The sequence below is a fragment of the Esox lucius genome, chromosome 23, assembly GCF_011004845.1.
Source record: "Esox lucius isolate fEsoLuc1 chromosome 23, fEsoLuc1.pri, whole genome shotgun sequence".
NCBI classification, from domain to species: domain Eukaryota; kingdom Metazoa; phylum Chordata; class Actinopteri; order Esociformes; family Esocidae; genus Esox; species Esox lucius.
The window spans coordinates 23,953,408-23,973,636 of NC_047591.1; the positions used below are offsets into that span (position 1 = coordinate 23,953,408).

Genomic DNA, 20,229 nt, shown 5'->3' on the forward strand with positions numbered 1-20,229 from the left:
CAGACTACTAATGATCAGACAGCTGAAAGTGACACAAATCTGACTAGTGAACTACTTTTCACTACTTTTTGTCAGTTTTATGATTCCCTTTAAATCTAAAGGCCGTAGTCCTTTAAACATGCACAAATTCCTGTTTGAGTGTAATATCCAATCCCTGAATCCCGAGGATTCTGATTTCCTAAATAAACTGGTAGAACTAAGGGGCATGATTGGCTCCCCTGTGATTTTAATATGGTTACTTAATTTTGTTCAGCTTACACAAAATGTTTGAATCTTCTAACATCCAGGCACTTACTTTGGATGAGACAGTTATCACAGTTATTAAAAAAGCTAGAGCACAGATCCAAAAGAGGTATTGTACAACAGGCTGTTTTCCCTCAATACAGACAGACCAAAAGATATTAGCAAAGATACTTGTTACTTTGGATGGCAAACTAATTGACACGGACCAAACAGAATAATTATAAACAGCTAATAGCTGTGGTTTAACCAAGTAAGTAATATTACATTCAACGAGGGTAGCTCTTTGACCTATAAATTGCTGTCAGCGCCACAATCAAGCAGAAATGAACATCGTTTTGGTTTAGCCAGCGGCATTGTGGGTAAACGCTTTGCAGCAGGAGGGATGCGGTTGATCCGCCATTTTACCAGCTATGATGTTACACACATACAGTAAACATTGAGTGGAACCCCATCAGTTAATGACATTGAGCAAATTCTGTAGTTAGGTATAGGGCAACCGTGAGAGGAGGCAAAACGAGTCCTCTAAAGGTGAGCGGAAAGCAGGGAAAGGGGCGGAAGATGGCGGTTGACAGGCGAGACGAGAAAGGTACGTACCGTTCAACACAGTGCTGTAGCTAACAACCTAAGATACGTAACTACACGTTAGCCTGCTAACCATTGTCCCGTGGCCTATTCCTTTGTCAACGATGCTAGCTAGCAGTCACGCCATCGTTGGTAGCTAACGTTAGCTTGCTAATTGTCTAGTCTCTCACAACTGGCTTTTAGAACATTCAGTGAGTACATTTAAAGTGGGGTGATTACCTACAGTTCATCCAGTTTTACGGGATAGTTACCTAACTAAAGTTAAACTCTACCTTAATATAGTTCGGTTTAATAATCTTTAGGTTTTGTAGACTTACTGTGCAGTGTTGGAAGCTAACGTCAGCTGGCGATGCTGTACTTACTAACAGACAACAACAGTTAGCTTTCTATCCATTCTGGCCATAACTAGGTAACTAACTTGTCATTCAGATATCGGTCAACAAGCCTTGGATGTTAGCCAACTAGTCGCATAATGGTTACTAGTGATAACATCAATCAACTTGCATTAGTGAGTTAATGTTGGTTAGTGTAACAACGTCAAGCACAATTGTGCAGCTCTTATGTTGTCTGAGTTTAATAACTTGATCGGGCGGATAATCCATTGAAAAATCCTTGTTGACATCCACTCTTAAGCTCTTTTACGTCACTTATTAATTGATCTACTGGCTATGACCCAACTCCCAAGGGTGTCTCAGGGAGAGAGGTGTATATACATTAACAATATTTATAATACACATGCAACTATAACACCTGTTTTATTTTTAACCTTATTTGACCACCTAGGCCTTCAAATGTTTCCTCAGGGGCCCTCAGAAATTTCCCAATTTTGTTGCAGACCTGTACTGACACACTAATCAAGGGCTAGACTAGTAGCTGATTGTTTTCATTTACAGCAATGTCCTCCAGGCATGGGGTTAGGGTTAACTGTGTCGCGCTCACGCTGGGTTAACTGTGTCGCGCTCACGCTGGGTTAACTGTGTCGCGCTCACGCTGGGTTAACTGTGTCGCGCTCACGCTGGGTTAACTGTGTCGCGCTCACGCTGGGTTAACTGTGTCGCGCTCACGCTGGGTTAACTGTGTCGCGCTCACGCTGGGTTAACTTTTGCGCGCTCACGCTGGGTTAACCAGCTAACTTGGCCAGGGGTTCTTAACAATATTTCTCAAGGGCGGTAGGGCCCTGACAAAATCTTGCGTTGGTGCCGGGACCTGGATGACGTAGTGGCCTCTGCCCTGCTGCAGGGATTCCTGTGGAGTCAAAGGGGAGGGTAACCAATGTGAAATGTCTAGCCAGTTCATGGCGGCTGTTGGTGGCATTTCATTTTGGGACGTCACTTGCTCTGAAACCTCAGTTGTTGTTCAGAGGGTGGAAAAAATATTTAGTACTTGAACGTGGACACATAACAACGACATGGGACTTGACTCCAATGAGCTCCAGCTCATGTAATGTACTGCCTGGTTGTGTCTTTGTGTTGGTGGATGTCTGGGCCTAACTGCAGTTACAATGTCCCCAGATGGAGAGCTCAACGTGCTGGAAGACATCCTTACTGAGGCCCCTGACCAGGACGATGAGCTCTATAACCCCGAGAGTGAACACGACGTCAACGAGAAAAAAGGTACTTTTAATCCCGCATTTTTTTTTAAATGATTAGAATCTTATGGCTTGACCCTGCGGCCTTGTGTCACTGAACATTTTCTCTTTTGGAATTGGATATCTAAGTCAGTCTGGAGCACCAACATAGCAGGTTATGTATTGATCAAATGACTTTTTCCCCCAGGATCCAAGAGGAAGAACGACCGTGGCGATAACCATGAACTGAAGCGTCTGCGGAGTTCCACTCACCCCAGCTGCAGCAGACAGCCCACTAAGAGATCTGCCCCGTCGGGCGGAGCCAGTGGCAAAAAGCCTGTGAACCCTCGGGGGGGGAGACACCCCTCTGACTACAAGACAGAAGATTACTACGAGGACAGGAAGAGCCATCCGTTGAGAGCTAGTGGGGCCCCGAGGGGTGAGCCTCCTAAATCAGCGCGCTCTGAGAAGCCCATGAGCAGCAGAAGAGAACCAGACCGACAACCAGAGAGACAGAGAATTAAACCTCTCATGCCAGAGCTCAGCTCAGAGGTAGGGTCATCCAGCCTGTTAAAGCCCTCTCTGGGATAGTGATGGAGGGCAACAGGACCGTATGCTTAATGTGGACATATTAAACAATTTACTTGAGATGTTCAAATTAAAAAAACAATCTAACAGTAAATTAACAACTGTAACCGTCCATCCCAGAATTGACCCGCGTTTGGTGGGTGTTGAGCGGGAGACAGTACCATGACGTGTTTGGTCTGATGTGTGTGTGCCGTGATGCCTTTCCGTTGACTAGAAACTGAGACGTCAGGAGAGTGTCGGCAGAGTAAGCCCTTCCTCCAAGGAGGAGGTAGAGGAAGAGGAGTACGCGTCAGACCAGGAGACGGGCAGCACGGCCCATTCCTCCGATGGGAACCAATCCAACATGGAGGAGGAGGAGGTGATGGAGGAGGAAGAGGAGGAGGGAGAGAAGGGCCCGGAGGAAGAGGAGGAAGAGGAGGACGAAGAAGATGAGGAAGAAGATGGCGAGGAGGAAGAGTACGAGCTGGAGGAAGGGGATCAGAGGGCTGCAAATGAGACCAATGATTATGATACTCGTAGTGAAGCCAGCGACTCCCAGTCTGAATCGGTGTCCTTCTCTGAGGGAGAGTCGGTTCGCTCCGGGTCAGGATCCGACGCCTCAGGTAAACAAACGCTGTCTGTTTCCCAGTCACCCATCCTACCTCCCCAAGTGGGTTTGTTCATTTCCCTTTGGAGATTTAGAAGGAAATGGCTGTTGGGAATGGTGCAAAGGCCGTCTCATGGCCTCCACTAGTCTAATGTTGCTCGTTGGTGGGGATCAATCAACCAGGAGAGAGGATGTTGGGGGCTCTATGGAGCTGTTACTCAGAAACATTCTAATTTCACTGAGGGGGGGTAAATTAGTATTCTAATTCTAATACTAATTTCAGTGCTTCCATCAGATGTTGTTAAAATGTTTGCTGTCAATTAGTCTGCCAGGATCTGTCCAATGCAGTGTACCTAACAGAGAAGTCAAGTGATGTTCAAATGTGTTTTGAAACTGTCCATGGTAGCATCCCAATAGGATGGTTTGTACATGATCAGCAGTTGTTTGTTAAACTGGTAGCAACATTTCAGTTGGTCGGAGTTCAGTTTTGTGACCGGTACTATTCTATTTTGAATGGTCTTCCATTGCCTTTTTAATTCAAAGCAAATGTTTTGATGTATTTTATACTTTACTGTATTACACTAAGATATTTAATTGTATTTCCAGATTGTAATATCATGGTCTTTCATGGGCGTTTGTGACCAAACATTTGAATTTGAACTTTAGGCTACTGAATTGTATTGGGAAGTCCAATCCTGAAAACATCAGGAATCTCAAGTAATAATTGAATGTGGAAAAGACATGCATTGCTTTGCTACAGTCCCTTTCAGTGTACTCTACACAGCTTGTGAGGGGTGTTGATAGCTAATGGTTTACAACCGTTAAGGATAAGAGGCAAATTAGTAAAAACAAACACTTAAATGCATGCATAACCACAGTTTTAGGTACCCGGCAGCATTAGAATATTTAGTTTTATTTTAATTAGGGATATGTCACGAGCCATTCCACCCTAACCCTTGAGAAACGCTGCGTGAGTCACAAACCTGACCGTAACCAAAACCATAGCAAGCAGGTGTATTTCAAGTTGCTGTGCATGTTTTGTTCATGTGAGCATCTAAATCATCTAAAGAGCCCCCCAATGATAGTGTGTCATTTAGTAAAGTAACCCTAACCTATATGGGACATGTTTTCAGAGGTGGGAAGCTCAGCGACGAAGCACGGGGATAGAGGGATTTCTCCTGTGGTGTTTGATAGAGGTGGAAGCTCAGCTTCAGTGTCTATTTCAGGCATGTATCACCTAACAGTCAAAGAAAAATTCATGAGGAATGAACATAATCCATATTTATTTTGTGCCAGTGCTCCTTTAACTGTTGTAGTAAGGTGGTGTAAACTTACCTGCTTTAGCCTTCAGTACCACACTAAGGATGTGGATCACATTTAGAAGTAGAAGAATCCGATTTTTGCACTTTACACCAGTGACAAAGCAGGTCAGATTACAGAAGAGGAGCCGATAATGTCAGATTGTCACGCAGTACTTTGATCTATGATACTTTTATTTTAAAAACTGGTCGGCTGTTCTCCAGGTTCGGAGAAGAAGCAGGACAAGCTGTCCTCGTCGGTTAGAGCTGTCCGCCGAGACCAGACCAGCAAGCTGAAGTATGTCCTGAGAGAGGCACGCTTCTTCCTGATCAAGAGCAACAACCATGAGAACGTCTCCCTGGCTAAAGCCAAGGTTAGCGCTGCCTTAACTCTCCTGACCTAGAACCAGTACTGCCGTAAGCAGATGATCTTATTTCCTTTCTTGGGATTCAATGAAAAGTTTAAATTTGTCACAGTGTGTATACATGTGCTCACTCTAAAACAACAGAACAAGCAGAGTTGCATGAAAAAAATTGACAAAACGAGGGAACTTAGGAAGAAACCTAGAGTAGCCAGGCTCTGGACATTGGCCAGTCCTCTGGCTGTGTCAGATGGAGATAGAAGTACCTGATATTGAAATGTCTAGGTAACCAGTGGATGAGTAAATGCAGGTAGGCTGTTAGCAGCAGCAGGAGTCTACGGGTAGAATTCACATCTACAAACAGGTGGGACGGGAACGGGATTGTGCTTTAGCATCCACACTTCCAGCTGTTTTGGGTTCCCAGGTGCTTATCTGCTAAGCAGCGTGACAACCGCTGATGCGTCTATAACTTCAGGGAATCCCTGTTCTTGAAACTTTCAAATGTACAAAATAAAACAATTATGAACATGTTGATGTGCTGAATATGGGTCGTTGTTGTTGTTTGCAGGGGGTGTGGTCCACTCTGCCTGTTAATGAGAAGAAGCTCAACGCTGCCTTCCGATCAGCACGCAGCGTCATCCTGGCGTTCTCAGTCAGGGAGAGTGGAAAGTTCCAAGGTAAAGGCCACACTGTGGCTGGGCTGGCATTTACTGGGTTCACTTCATTCTACTTTACCTCCAGGCCCATGACTAGATCTGCCTTTTTCAGCGACATCTCTAAATGTTGTACGGTGACGTAAAACCAAGTTGTCCCGCCTGTGTTCTCCGGTGCAGGTTTTGCCAGGCTGTCCTCGGAGTCTCACCACGGAGGATCTCCTATCCACTGGGTCCTGCCGGCTGGGATGAATGCCAAGATGCTGGGTGGGGTCTTCAAGATTGACTGGATCTGCAGGTACAACCCCTGATGGGATATGTCCGATCCTCGTATTTGGTAGCAGGCTGAAAACGATTGAGTTTAAGATCATATATCTGCTGACACCACGGGATGATTTACTGTACACAAATTAAGCCTGTTCCTGGAAGTCACTGTTTCATGCCTCTTTCTGGTCTTGTGGTTTCCCCCAAAGACTGTTTTTAGATTTTGTTTCACATCTGGTATAATATGACATGGGGAATGGGGGTCTGGTGTAATATGACATGGTTTGGAAGGATTTTAATTTGCGTATATTTCTCAATGCATTTTTATCCATTGTAGCCCCTCTGCTACTCTGTCGGCTAATTTTTTTTCTCTAATAAACCAACATCTTAAAAGCTTTGCAGAATCACCTAAAAGCATAAAGGGAGAATTAGTTCCTCTAGTTTTCGGACACAGCCCAGTTTTCTTAGACATCTGCATCACCAATCCTGTGTGGATGAATGCTCTCAAATCATTTAGACATCTGCATCACCAATCCTGTGAATGAATGCTCTCAAATCATTTAGACATCTGCATCACCAATCCTGTGAATTAATGCTCTTAAATCATTTAGACATCTGCATCACCAATCCTGTGTGAATTAATGCTCTCAAATCATTTAGACATCTGCATCACCAATTCTCTGTGGGTTAATGCTCTCAAATCATTTAGACATCTGCATCACCAATTCTCTGTGGGTTAATGCTCTCAAATCATTTAGACATCTGCATCACCAATTCTCTGTGGGTTAATGCTCTCAAATCATTTCATTTTCAGACGGGAGTTGCCGTTTACTAAAACGGCTCACCTCTCCAATCCATGGAATGAAAACAAGCCTGTAAAGATTGGTCGAGATGGACAGGTAAACATGGACTTCAACAACCACACACTGATGGATTGGATGGTGATTAGGCTGCGTGGTGGCGCAGCACTAAACCCAGTGAGGAAGGGAAGCTTTGAGAGACTGTAGCTGAAAATTACACAATAGTATATTGCCTTTTACATGTGGAATTTCCCTGTTACAATTTGGCTAGGATCCAAGAACTTAACTGGTTCAATTCAGATACTGTGTACTCTAAAAATCTATCCAGAAAGGTTCAAATGTGCATTTATGTATCAATACCTTTTCCGATTTCATGTTTTGCTCTACTGATGTCCCCTCTTCCTCCTCTGGATGGCAGGAGATCGAGCCAGAGTGTGGGATGCAGCTGTGCCTGTTGTTCCCGCAGGATGAGACCATCGACTTGTATCAAGTTATTCATAAAATGAGACACAAGAGGAGGATGCCTTCCGAGCCGCGCTCTCGGGGACGCCCACCGCACAGAGACCCCACCCACAGAGACCCCGCCCACAGAGACCCCGCCCGCGGAGACCTGGGAAGGTTAGACATGTTCATTGGACTGCTAGTGACCCATTGTGTCGGAGTGGCGTGACGAGGGAGCGTTGTCCCGATCGTCTAATCGTCCTACCCAGAGTGCTCTGCTCTCATCACCTCCCACCGAAGAGGGGAAACCTGAAATCCTCTGGGCTTCTGCTAAGGACCACGCACACAACAATACCAAGATTATATACAGCACTGATGGGCCAAGGAGAAGTGTAGCATCCAGGGGCCAGTGCTAAGTGGTAACCCCAGGGCTGAGTGTAGTGGCATCCAGGGGCCAGTGCTAAGTGCTAACCCCAGTGCTTAGTGTAGAAAGTAGCGGACATTGCTAAGTGCTAATCCCAGTGGTAAGTGTAGCAGTTATAAGGGCCAGTTCTAAGAGTGTGAATGGGTTGGTTTTAAGCTCTTGTTAGTTTTAGGTAATGGTGGTTTGTAGTACTAGGTGAAGTTGGGTTCTTGATGTTCCCTGTTGTATGCCGTCTCCTTTTGAACCATCGCTATACTAGCAACTTGAACCACCAAAGTTATAGTACAGTTTAACACATTACCTTGTTTATTTTAGACTGCTTCAATTTTATTGAATTCCTCCAGATGAGTTGTTTTTAAATTTGTTCCCAAAGCCTTTTCTTTCAGGAGTTTCCTGGGGAGATAAACCTAATCTTGTATGGGACTTAAGAAAAGGAGCCATAATAATTAAAAAGCAGAAGATGGCACAGCGTTTTGAAGGGGGCTTTTTTCTGGACTTTCTCCAATGGTTCTCCCTCCATGGGTGATCTATTGAATATACATAGAGGCCCGTGTGGTTTTCCCTGGCTGGGTATACCTAGCTACAGAGAGAGAGAGAGAGCGAGGGCTTTCGTCTATCTTCCAAGCTGCTGGAAAGCGTTGAAAAGTGCTGGGAAGCTGTAGGCCAGTTGGGAAAAGAGGCCTTTTGGGAGACCTGGCAACAACCCAGAGAGAGAGGGAGAGGCGAGTGGGTGGGTGGTGGTGAGGGCGGGGCTTGGCGCTGCTGTGTTAAATACACTGGGTCCCACTGGGTCCCACTGCCTTCTGTTTCTCTGCCCCGGGACACTAAGGTCAAGGGCTTTTTAAGGGACCATGTTGAGCACAGCGTTACTGTGTATGAACTGTCTTCACCGCTGGGGGGCAAGCAGTACGGCTGCGGTGGGGGGGGGGCGGGGGACCGGTTGTGTCTCTTCCTCTCTCTCTCTCAAGCAGATGTCCCCTTAACCAAAGGATATCTGTTGAACTGAAGTGATTCCCCTAATGTTTCAGTACACCAATCCCCCCTCCCTCTGCAAGAAATTACGTGGTCGGTATGTCGGTCACCCACAACCCCCCCCCCCCCACCCCACAACCTCCCCTCTCCCCACAACGCCACAGGACTGTTGATGGTAATGTTGTGGGGCTGAGGAACCAGCCGTTCACTGTTAATTCTCCCCCCCCCCCACGGAATGAATCTGGTGGTAGGTGGTTAGAGAAACCTAAAGGACTTAGGAATGTTTCCGTATCCTAACCTAATGGACTGAAAATAAGGTAGATGACCAGCTAACAGAATCATACAAGCCCCCTGATTTGTTTTTAAGGCCTCAATGGACTGAGAGTGAAACCACGAGGAAGGGAGTTATAAGCCGAGGGCCTCACTCACCTTTTGGTTTTATAAAATGGCTGAAGTGAAGCTCTTCTGGTCTTTTTGTTTGATTGCAAAGGACTGCGTCATCCATCTTTATCAATCAGCCCTTCCAGGCAGGCCCCTTCCTGTAATGTGTTTGTGGCTGTAAAACCCATAACCATAAGATGGACTGTCTGTATGAACTTTTGCTATCTTAATGTATGTCAACGGTAACAGTGACAAAACTACAAGAAAGCGGTATGTTACCATTTTAACCGGCTCTTTCTCATTAACTTTGTAGATACTGTCTTTGTTTGTTTGTTTTTTACAGCTGGGTAAATGACTGATACATCTGATGGGTTTTAATTTAACATGGAGGCTGTGTCTTGAGTATTGATGTGTGCTTACATTGTGATTAGCGGCTGGGCCACAACAACCGTTTTTAAAAGTAGACCAGTACAGTTTTTAGCTCCACATTAAATTAAACACATTTTTACCTTTTATTCTAATACATATTCAAACTCTTATATATGTCTAGTAAATATGGAGTAACTCACAGTTAAGACCAGGTGGTAAATAACAGATGCCCATTAAAACTAACAGCAGTACTGCAAATATGTGACCAAATTGGCTGAACGGTCCTGGAGCCAACGTGAACCAAACGACCTGGGGACTGATGTTTTAATTGAACTGTCTAGAAGACGTGAGATTGGATTCAGAATATAATAACTGTCGCCCAGATTGGTATTGCCTCTTCATGTTAAGTGTTTTAATGTGTTTGGTTACTACTATCTAAACATTTAATGCATCCTTAGTTTTGAGCATAAAATAACGTTGTCCTCCTTTTGTAGATGTTGATAGAACTAAATGACAATTGCATAAAAGGTGATGTGGTATAGCCAAAATGGCCTATTTGAAGTCATTACTGAGAATGCTGTGATGTATAGACGTGTTATTATATGGGACATGCTACGATGTTCACGTGGATACTGTTGTGTGTTTTGTATTGCTGCATTTCTCTCAATTGTTTACCTAATTCATGTAGGCGTCGGCCAGAGGAATATGACCTACACAGCAGGAAACGCCCTAGGATTGAATATCCTGCAGAGTTCCCGCAACGACCAGGTTACTATTGCTGACTTATGAATTGATCTGGAATGAAAATGAATGTCTTAAATGGCACTCAATTCCCTATGTAGCACACTAACTCCTGGTAAAAGGTAGTGCAATATATAAGAAATAGGGTGCCTTTTGGGACAGTTATTGTATTGATTCAGTTAATCATGAAGACTTGACTGACCAAGACAACTGTAGATGGTCCGCTGGCTGTAGATGAGCGGTGATGAACTGAAAATGTTTGAAGGGTGTCTGATGTTGTGTGGTCAGGACAGCGACCTGCTGATGTGCCTGTTGGCTCTTTGTATCTCAGGGAAGGTTATTGGATTGGTACAGTAACTCAGGGAAGGTTATTGGATTGGTACAGTATCTGAATTGCAGTTTTTGTTTGGACATCTTTTGAAAGACTTACTTTTCTGTAAAACTTTTTTAAGTGTAAGTGAGTGAATAATGTTTAGATCAAGTTAATACAACTGTTAGTTACCATAGAGACTAATGTCAGCTTTTGCATGTGTAGTTTTATGGTCTGTTGCAAAGATACTGTTTGTATTTATAATGTATATATGTTATTAGTATATTATTATAGTAATCCGATATCACTATTTAAAGCAACATTCAAGATGTATATTTTTTTGTATTTTTTTTTTTAGTGGGTGTTCATTGTTTACTACTGATTGTGTAACAATGTTCGTACAAAAATGTTAAAAGGGACACTTGTTTATTTTTTTAACGGATGTTCCACAGGGACATGTAAAAATGTAACCCACCAGAATAAATACGTTTTCTCTCTTTAATACAGGCTTTATGTCGGATCCACGAAACCCGCCTGTTGACCGGTAAGTGTCCTGGATCCTCAGTCTGAACCCATGCCCCAGCTGTATGACTTAAAGAGACTGTAAACATCCACCTGATCTATCAGATGGCAAGAGGGGAGCTAGCACTGTATTTCTTTAATCTCTTATTAACAGATCTCTAGTTGTAGATTTTTGAGCCAATGTGCCAGTGATTCCCTAGTCCCCCCTCTCTGGCCCCTCTCCCCTCTCTGGCCAACTCTTTCCTCCCGAAAACAGTAACAAGTAACAATGTTCCCACAGGCGGTTCCCTGCTGGAGTAAGAAGAGATGTGTTTCTTAATGGGGTGAGTTCAGGAATGTACCTGCTTAGATGTTTTTTATTTCATCTTATGTTTTTGAATCTAGGATCCTCTTGAGTGTGTATAACAGCCAATAGTTATGAAAGTGGTGCTTGATTTGTACATCAGCCTTTTTGTGTGTTACAACCTTCAGCTTTGCATTGCCATTAATATTAGCATACTGTTTCCAGGGTTGGTTTGTATTAACATGGTTCTCTTGATCCCCAGTCCTACAATGACTACATGAGGGAGTTCCATCACACCATTGGACCCCCTCCTCCTTGGCAAGGAATGGTATGTTAAAGAAAAGGGGAAAAAACATTAGCTCTGAGTTTGCTGAAAGCTGCCCTCCTGGCTTTCATTTAAGACCCTGACTGTCTTACTAATGATTTACGTTAAATGATCCTTTGTCGTCGTCGTCCCCCAGGCGCCCTACCCCGGGATGGAGCAGCCTCCTCATCACCCCTATTACCATCCTCCCCCTCCTCAGGCCCACCCCCCCTACTCCGGCCATCACCCCGTTCCACACGATGCCCGGTTCAGGGAGAAAAGGGTTGTACGCTCCTTCAGCTCCAGCCTGGTAAAGCTCATTTCTGTCTGTTCCGCTGGGACCCCCTGGTTTTGTACAAAATGGCCCCTTATTCCCTTTAACCTCTATTCAGTGTAGCGCTCTATGAAGGGAATCAGGTACTATTTGACATTCGGTCAGTGTCTATAAAGGAGGTTTGGTTCAATTGAGGCCATTGACAATGGTAAAAAAAAAAAAAAAATGCATTAACGACCGGACCGTCTCTCTCCACAGCATGACTACGACATGAGAGTGGATGACTTCCTGAGACGGACCCAGGCTGTGGTGTCTGGCCGTCGCAGCCGCCCCCGGGAACGAGACCGGCAGAGGGAACGCGAGCGGCCCAGAGATGCGCGCCGGGACCGGGACAGAGACCGTGGTCGTGAGCGTGACCGGGAGAGAGATCGGATTCGGGATAGAGAGCGGGAGAAGGAGAGGGGGCGCTACAGAAGATAAGCAAGGGGCGAAATTAAATAAAATTGCAATTCCTGCGGTGGTTTTGTTTACCGTGCTGTTTTCTTTTTATTAAGCTGAACTGTATCTTTTATGTGATTGTTTGTTTGTTTTTTTACATTATGTTCTGAAGTCAAGTCGCAACCTCATGTGGATCATGCATGCAGTGTAACTGAACAAACCTGGAGGGCAAAAACCAAAAATTCATATTTTAAACGTTTTGGGCTTGATTCTATTAAGAGAAGTTGGGTGTTTTTTTTTAGACACTACCCAGTATCCAGACAGTACCCAACTTTAAATGTTTAATGCCAGTCTTGTGTTTCAGAAGGGATTGTTTGATCTTGCACTTGCCACATTGTCTGTGGTATTTGTAGTTGTCCATGGTTCATGTGAAGATCTTGCCACTAAAAGGGGTACAGTTGACTTGTACTGATTCTTAATTGGCAGTGTTGTAGCGAGTCCCATTATACAGGCCTTTTACTTTTTTTTTTTTCTAGTGTTTGACTTGTCCATAAGAAAAAAAGCAATATTGTCTTTCCTTTTCTGAAGTTTAAACCTAGATGTCAGTCATTGCTGTAAGGTCTATAATTTTGAAAACCAGTGATGTAGAGATGTGTTGTGAGGGGGGGGGGGGATCTCTTGTCAAAAAGGTCGGTTTTGTACAAAATAAAATACTATATGTATTGTACTACAGTAGTCAGTTTGTGATTGACTGGGCCGCATTGTTAAATGGTAAAGTATATAACAGGTCATTTGCTTTGAAGCTGATCCCAGCCAATGCGAATGAGAAATTCCGACCCTTAGTGTGTTCGATTGCTCTCTTTCCATTGGTTCTTTCCAGTGCGTCCAGATGTAACCGGAAGTTCAGTTCATGGTGAGGCGAAAATTCTGCGACTCATGAAGTAGTGAAATGGCTGCGCCCACGGAGGGTGGGCGACGTTTTGCTCAATGGATAAGCGTTCTATTCGCACTAGGGTTTTGCGTACCCTCTGTCACTGCGCTTATAGAGGGACTTTATTGTGGCACTGAGATTTGTTACGATGTACTCGGAGTTTCGAGGGAAGTGGCCAAATCGGACATAGCTCGTGCTTACAGACAGCTAGCCAGAAAGTATCACCCGGACAGATTCTCAAGTCTTGAAGGCGAGACTCGTGAAAGTGCTCATCAAAAATTTCTGCTCATTGCGACTGCATATGAAACACTCAAGGTAAGAAAATAAATAATACGAATTATATATCGTGAAAAGAAGACGTAAGCATTGCAGAACTGCTTATAGCAACTCGAGTCGGCGCTTTGCTGACGTCAACTTGTTACAGCAGTGGCAATGTGGCACTTTTTTCAACTCGTGAATCAAAGACGATCAGGCAAATAGATCGTTTTGTCTCGGCTTATAGGGTACCCATAATTTAAACTATTCTGTGAAGTCACCAGTAGAGGCTTATGATACATTCATGTCGTTAGGGTGATGCTTTACTACATACACACCTCGCATTAGAACGGTATAAAGGAGTATTTTAAAGCAAGGGCCGTATTGTACGGTAACATCTGAGATGAAGTGCTGGTCTGGGGTCAACACCCCTGACCGACCTGACCATTATATGGTCTTTGTGAAATAGAAAAAGGACTCTAAATAGGCCTCCACTCCACTGAGAAGCTGTGATACACCCGGGTTGTGATGAAAGGAACAATGTTTTTGCCATGTTACCTACAGCAGCAGTATAAGATGGCTCATTTTCTGATGTGAAAGGGCAATTTTAATGCTGTGGTTACAATGCTTCTCTGATTGAACGTCTTCATAAAAGTTCTGAAGAAGGAGACTCGTTATCAGAGACACCCCCCAAAAAAACAGGCATTTCTGATTCAAGTGTGCGATTTAACTTCGCCTACTCTTTCCTTTCTATTTCTGGGGACAGGCTGTTGCCGTAGTTTGATAACCACCAGTAATCGTGCTAGTTTGATAGGCTAACCTGCCTTTGTGTGTAAGGATGAGGACTCCCGTAGAGACTATGACTACATGCTGGACCACCCAGAGGAGTACTACAGTCACTACTACACGTACTACCGGAGGCGGCTGGCGCCCAGAGTGGACGTGCGCATTGTCATCCTGGTTACCGTGGTTGCCATATCAATCTTTCAGGTAGGTTCTCATCCTCAGATTTTCACTAATATTGCAAAGTCGTCACAAACCGTTAAACGCTTCGAGCTTGAGTCCCTGGTTCCCTGTGTGATGCGCTACTTTCGCCCATGGCCCTCAGGGTGCCAGTATACAAGGCAGTTTTGACTGTGACTTCCTGTTTGTCCTCCAGTACTACAGTTGGTGGGCGAACTACAATGAAGCCATCAACTACTTATCGACAGTCCCCAAGTATCGCATCCAGGCAACAGAGGTAGCCAAACAACAGGGTCTCCTGAACAAAACGAAAGAGAAGGGAAAGAACCGACGCTCTAAGGAAGAGATCCGAGAACAGGAGGAGGAGATTATCAGAGACATCATCAAGAACAAAATTGACATCAAGGGAGGCTACCAGAAGCCTCAGATCTTGGACATCCTTCTCTTTAAGGTCGCACTGTTCCCATATTACTTGTGTGTCTATGTTATCTGGTACTGCCAGTGGATCTACAGGTTCACCATTTGCAGGGAGGAGTATGGAGACGAGGAGAAGCTGTACATCATCAGGAAGAACATGAACATGTCCCAGTCGCAGTTTGACAGCCTGGAAGAGGAGCAGAAAGGGAAGTTTCTGGAGAGACAGCTGTGGATCAGAAACAACTATGAGGTCTGTAGTTTTGAACGTTCCAGTAGTCTGAGAAATGGGACTGTTAAAAAAATAAATAGCAGTAGTTTTAATAGTATTTTATTTGCCCATGCTTAGGTTTAATTGTCTCTGTGGTCCGGCTGTTACTGTTTTTAAATGTTGTTTGTTTCCAGGTGTACAAGCAGGAGCAGGAGGAAGAGATGAAGGCCAAAATGGCCCTGGATCCCAGGTGGAAGAGATACCGTCGGTGGATGAAGAACGAGGGACCTGGAAGACTCACTTTTATTGACGATTGACCTTTGCCCTTTGTATCGTGTCCCTACAAATTCACACCATGCTTGTGTTACCTGCGTGTTGTTGGCGGGGTTCAGGTTACTGACAATAATGCTGGCTTGTATGGATAATTATTTTCATAGATATTGTATTTGAGACATTCAAAGCCTGTTGAAAGACATTACAACTGTATGATCTGTGGAGGCCTTATACAGCGTATTCACTGGGCTGGCCTACGTGGGGGCCTTCATGATCTTTAACTATTTTCTGCTAACGCCTCCTCATTGGATTTTGGGGACGAGCTTAATCAGAAACCTGCCTGGAGGAATTGTTGTTGTTAGGAGGTCTGCATCCCAAATGGTAGCTGCACTATTTTAAATGAACGAAGCCCTGTTTAAAAGCAGTTCACTAAATAGGCAGTACGGTATCATATGAGCTCAGACCAAGGTGACCTGGGTCTGTTGTAGCTGCTTATCCATCTCTGGTCATACACCAAATAAGCCTTTTTCTGGACTCTCCATTGAATGTGCTTTTTTAGTCCAGTATTTGTCTGGTCCTGGGAGTCCTCTCAGTTATGTTTTTCAGTGACAGCTCTTCCCGACATGTGCAGTGTTTTAACTGGGATTGCTGTTTTGAATCACAATTGAAAGGGACTACTAAACAAATTGCGCTAAGTATTCATCGCCCACTCAAAAGAAGGATAAAATATTGGCTTTTTGGCATGTTGCATGTTGGCAGCCAACATTGAGATTAATTTTAACTATACCATGGCACCAATCAGTGACTACACATGCAGCAAACAAATACTGTTATAAAATGGAATAGTTTTGAGATTTGTTTGTAGTGAGGCAAAAACCAATTGAAAATATTAAACTGTAGAGTCAAATATAATTGAGTATGTATTTCCTTTATAATTGCTCAGTACTGGGTATATTTGTATTGTTTCAGATCAAACTGTCACATTGTGGTCAAAATGGCACACTTCCTTGACTGGTGCACACATTTTAGACAATGGCCATAGTGCACTAAGTAGTCAATAGGGGGTCATTTCTGACTCCGATATCGTGTTTTATTTATCATGTAATCCTAACAATGTTAAATAAAACCTGCCCTGTTGTTACGGCACGTTTTTGTAAATGTTAAATCATAGTGTTTGCCAAGACAAACTTTTAATATGTAGTTGGGCTATTTGTCACTAGAGGGAGCTCCAGAATCGCGTGTTACTACAAAGTTAAATTGGAAACAAAACTCTTTGGTCTTTATTTAGGGTTAGGGTTAACTTTAATTAAAATGCTTAGATCCATTTTAGAAGTAGGCGGTAGGTATGATTTGCGTGTCTATAGAAGTTAGGCCGAAAATTGGTGAAACATTTTATATAAATATGAATGTATTAGCCCTTGTAAGAGTAGTTTCGTCATCGATCTAACACATTACAATAACGACAAAAACGACATCAGGATAGTTTATTGCCAACACCGCAGCTGCGGGCCTATGAGAGCAACGGCGGACTGTTCATTTTAGGGTCTGGAAATACAGTCTACGTCTTCCCCATCAGTCGATGTGGCTTCCGCTTCTAAAGTTTGGGAAGTGAAACATTTGGTATTTTTATCCGTCCGTTTCCCGGCGGTATTCCTTCAACAGCTTGACTAACCCTACCGATTTAAAGAAATAATCAATATGACATCTAATTCCAACCTGTCCAACATGCGTCGACTTGTAGATCAACTTAAGCTGGAAGCCAGCGTGGAACGGATTAAGGTAAACAAAAACAAAACATCTTAACGAAATGCAAGTAGAAATATCATGTATGAAGTATTTCGGGTATTTATTAGATGGAATTTAGTTTTTGGTTAGCAATTGCATGTTAACTTCTGAGTTACGGTGATGGCAATCGTTACTAAGGCAGCTCTTTAGTGTACCGCTGTGATGTGAGACGAGATGGACTATTAATCCATGCTTCTTAAAAATGTGTTTTCCCTGCCGCAAATTATAAAACTTGCATAATAACATTGAAAGTGGTGTATCATTGGTGTTGTCCCTCGTTAACTTAAAGTTAGTGTAATAGCCTACTTTATAATATTGAAGGGCTAGAGCAGTCAAATATACCAAAAAAAAACGTTCCTTGTTGTGCGGTATATCCTACATAGTTCTAACGTCTCAAAGACTTTCAGAGATTAAATTATTGTTCCTCCCCAGGTGTCCCAGGCAGCCGCTGAGCTCCAACAGTACTGCCTCCAGAATGCGGCTAAAGATGCTCTGCTGGTAGGGGTACCCCACGGGATCCAACCCTTCAGGAACCAAGATCCTGTAACCTATTCTAAGTGCTAACCTCTTGTCATCCTATTGCCTGTATTCCCTGTTCCCATCATTAAGATGGGCCTACGCTGTCATTTGGGACAGGTAGACCTGTTATTTATAAGGTAGTGATTTGGGTTGGTGCTGTGGGATTTTCTGAGTTACAGCGTCCAAGAGTACAACATATTGCTTGATATTATGGAGCGCATTCAGTCTTGGCCCTTTCTACTTTTGACGAGACCCAAGAGCACCTTCAATCTACAAAATGTACTCCTGTCGTCTAAAACAAAATTATATTTTCTGTTTATTGCAGGACAGCAAAACATCAGAATCATGCAAAGGAAGACTTACATTGGAACCCAAAAAAACGACTGACAAGGGAACTGCTGGGCATTATTTTTTAGATACATGATTGGTCTTTAAAAACATATGTTGTGACAATATATTTTGAATATGGAGCATCAGTTATTGTTGTTGAATCTAACTATATCTATTTTTTGTTTCTGGTTAACATACTTAACATGGATTTGCTCTCATACCAGTGTAGTGGGCCCGACACTATAGTCTCACATTGTTTAGGGAATGCTTTGGATTGCATTCTAACACGACTGAGCAGTCTTCATTTCCTGTTGTTGTTAGTTAATGGAAACTGGTCTTTGAGAGGAAGCTAGATCTTACTGTTTAAGCAAGATCTGGAATTCCAGTACATTTCAGTAATTTCTTATACTTTCAAGTAATTCACATCAGACATTTTGCTGAGGCGGAGGAACTCAACAGGGGAAAATTGATTGGTGTCTTTTAGTATCATGGAAAAGTTAGAACCAATTCCAAGACGGCAGCCTTTCCAACCTATAGAAAGAGTTTTCCACCACTACACCCCACAGTCTTAGCAGAAATATGTCCTAACCACAGGATGTTACTGTGGTTTGTAACTTCCGCTTCCATTCATTCTAGCAAGTTAGTGTCCACAACAGGACTTTATTCCCATTGTAGTGTACTACATTCCACCTGGACCGTTTGAGCTCCTGTCACTGGTAGTGTGCTACATTCCACCTGGACCTGTTGAGCTCCTGTCACTGGTAGTGTGCTACATAAGGAATAGGGTGTTGTTTGGGATGTATAGCATTAAAGGCATACTTTGGTCTTTTATCCACTTTCATCCAGAATGAGATGCCTGCGTGGATACCACGTTTTGGTCTCTCCTCTTGTATCATAGAGGTTAGAAGAAGAGGTTTGGCAGCCAATGCTAACTAACGTAAGCACAAGGTATGACTCTGGGGAAGTAGATGCATGGCTTCATGCCCCCATATAAATCTTTTGTTAATGTTACAACAAGGAGACCTACTTTTTTAGATTGTAAAATATCTTCAATAATTTAGATGTATTAAGCTAAATTAAATAAGCTAAATTCTGTCAATGTGGTTAGAGAATGTATCTTGGTAAAATGTGTTAAGTTAATAAAGGAAGTATCACTAAATGTTATTTTATTACAAACATATAATAGATTTTTTTTTGTGTAGGCTGGTGTAAAAGAAAGACTTCCTCTTTTCAGCAAACTAGTGACCATATCAGTGGCAATTCTGCAACACCTCAAGCTCACCACGAGATCTGCTCCTTAAGTGTCTGTCTATTACAGAGGCTAGATAAACTCTACAGTGAAACCAGTATTCTGTTCCTGCATTTCATAAGTCTGTTCTGGTAAAGACAAGGTTGTCATATGGGCACTTTAAAAGGTTTTAGCAAGATGAGTAAGAAGCTGGCACGTACCAAAATGAGCCATTAGAGGGTTGCAGAGAGAGTAAACAAAAAATTAGGCGTAAGGTGTCTTCATAGTGTGTTATTTTTCAGGATGGAGTCTTGAGTGTTGTTAGATATGTTGAGTCAGCTTTTAAGAGCACCACAAAGAGAATAATATTTAAAAAGCTGTAAAGATAGAGACAATACAATAAAGGTACAATATTTAAGATTATATCAGATAATACCAACATAGTTTGGTTTCATTTTGACCAAATGTTTATTGCCGAGTGTTGATGGTTTTTACTGTCCATTTGAGTTTTTCAATTTACATTTGTTTAAGTTGGTTGATGAGACTATATAGTTTGTGGTGACACCCAGATGAACACCTCCACATTTCATAACTGGCTATAGCCCCAAGGTATTCAAGTTACCCTCCTTGTGCCATCATGTATAATATTTCTTGACTTTGTGTTTCCAATGACACTGATGTGGGTTGCCTCACCCTGGCTAATGACATAAACAACTGTGGAGGGACAGAACATACATGAAGAAACGATTGTTTGCACACTTCTTTGAAACTCTCAACGGTTGCATAGATTGGTAGTTGTATATAACATGAACACAAGGCAGTTTGATGAGGACGTTCTCTAAACAGTCTCTTCATAAAGACAGACCTTGACTGACTACACAATATATTTTTTTTTAAACTTCACAACTTTTGTAACGT

The 20,229-nt window shown here is 43.1% G+C and overlaps 3 protein-coding genes across 4 annotated transcripts; all 3 read left to right on the forward strand.

Annotated features, from left to right (window-relative positions):
• Positions 1 to 580: 580 nt before the first annotated feature.
• ythdc1 (YTH domain containing 1) lies at positions 581 to 12,949 on the forward strand. Of its 2 annotated transcripts, XM_020042737.2 has the most exons (16): positions 581 to 829; positions 2,337 to 2,438; positions 2,601 to 2,944; positions 3,195 to 3,582; positions 4,700 to 4,792; positions 5,090 to 5,238; positions 5,795 to 5,903; positions 6,060 to 6,177; positions 6,958 to 7,042; positions 7,362 to 7,561; positions 10,219 to 10,298; positions 11,089 to 11,125; positions 11,384 to 11,426; positions 11,649 to 11,714; positions 11,848 to 12,000; positions 12,223 to 12,949. In XM_020042737.2, the coding sequence occupies exons 1-16, from the start codon at positions 802 to 804 to the stop codon at positions 12,442 to 12,444; spliced, it is 2,217 nt and encodes a 738-aa protein (XP_019898296.1). In that variant the 5' UTR covers positions 581 to 801; the 3' UTR covers positions 12,445 to 12,949. The 2 variants fall into 2 exon arrangements, with proteins under 2 accessions (XP_019898296.1, XP_010885905.1); XM_010887603.4 differs by lacking the exon at positions 4,700 to 4,792.
• A 353-nt stretch (positions 12,950 to 13,302) lies between these two features.
• dnajc25 (DnaJ (Hsp40) homolog, subfamily C, member 25) lies at positions 13,303 to 16,590 on the forward strand. Its single transcript, XM_013140306.4, has 4 exons — positions 13,303 to 13,648; positions 14,426 to 14,578; positions 14,748 to 15,218; positions 15,371 to 16,590. Exons 1-4 carry the CDS (start codon positions 13,352 to 13,354, stop codon positions 15,491 to 15,493), a joined length of 1,044 nt encoding a protein of 347 aa, XP_012995760.1. The 5' UTR covers positions 13,303 to 13,351; the 3' UTR covers positions 15,494 to 16,590.
• A 106-nt stretch (positions 16,591 to 16,696) lies between these two features.
• Positions 16,697 to 19,242, forward strand: LOC105020495 (guanine nucleotide binding protein (G protein), gamma 10). The gene is given in 4 exon segments (XM_034290040.1): positions 16,697 to 17,228; positions 17,667 to 17,760; positions 17,763 to 17,789; positions 18,076 to 19,242. Coding segments are annotated over 4 exon segments (267 nt in total). The 5' UTR covers positions 16,697 to 17,147; the 3' UTR covers positions 18,141 to 19,242.
• Positions 19,243 to 20,229: the final 987 nt, after the last annotated feature.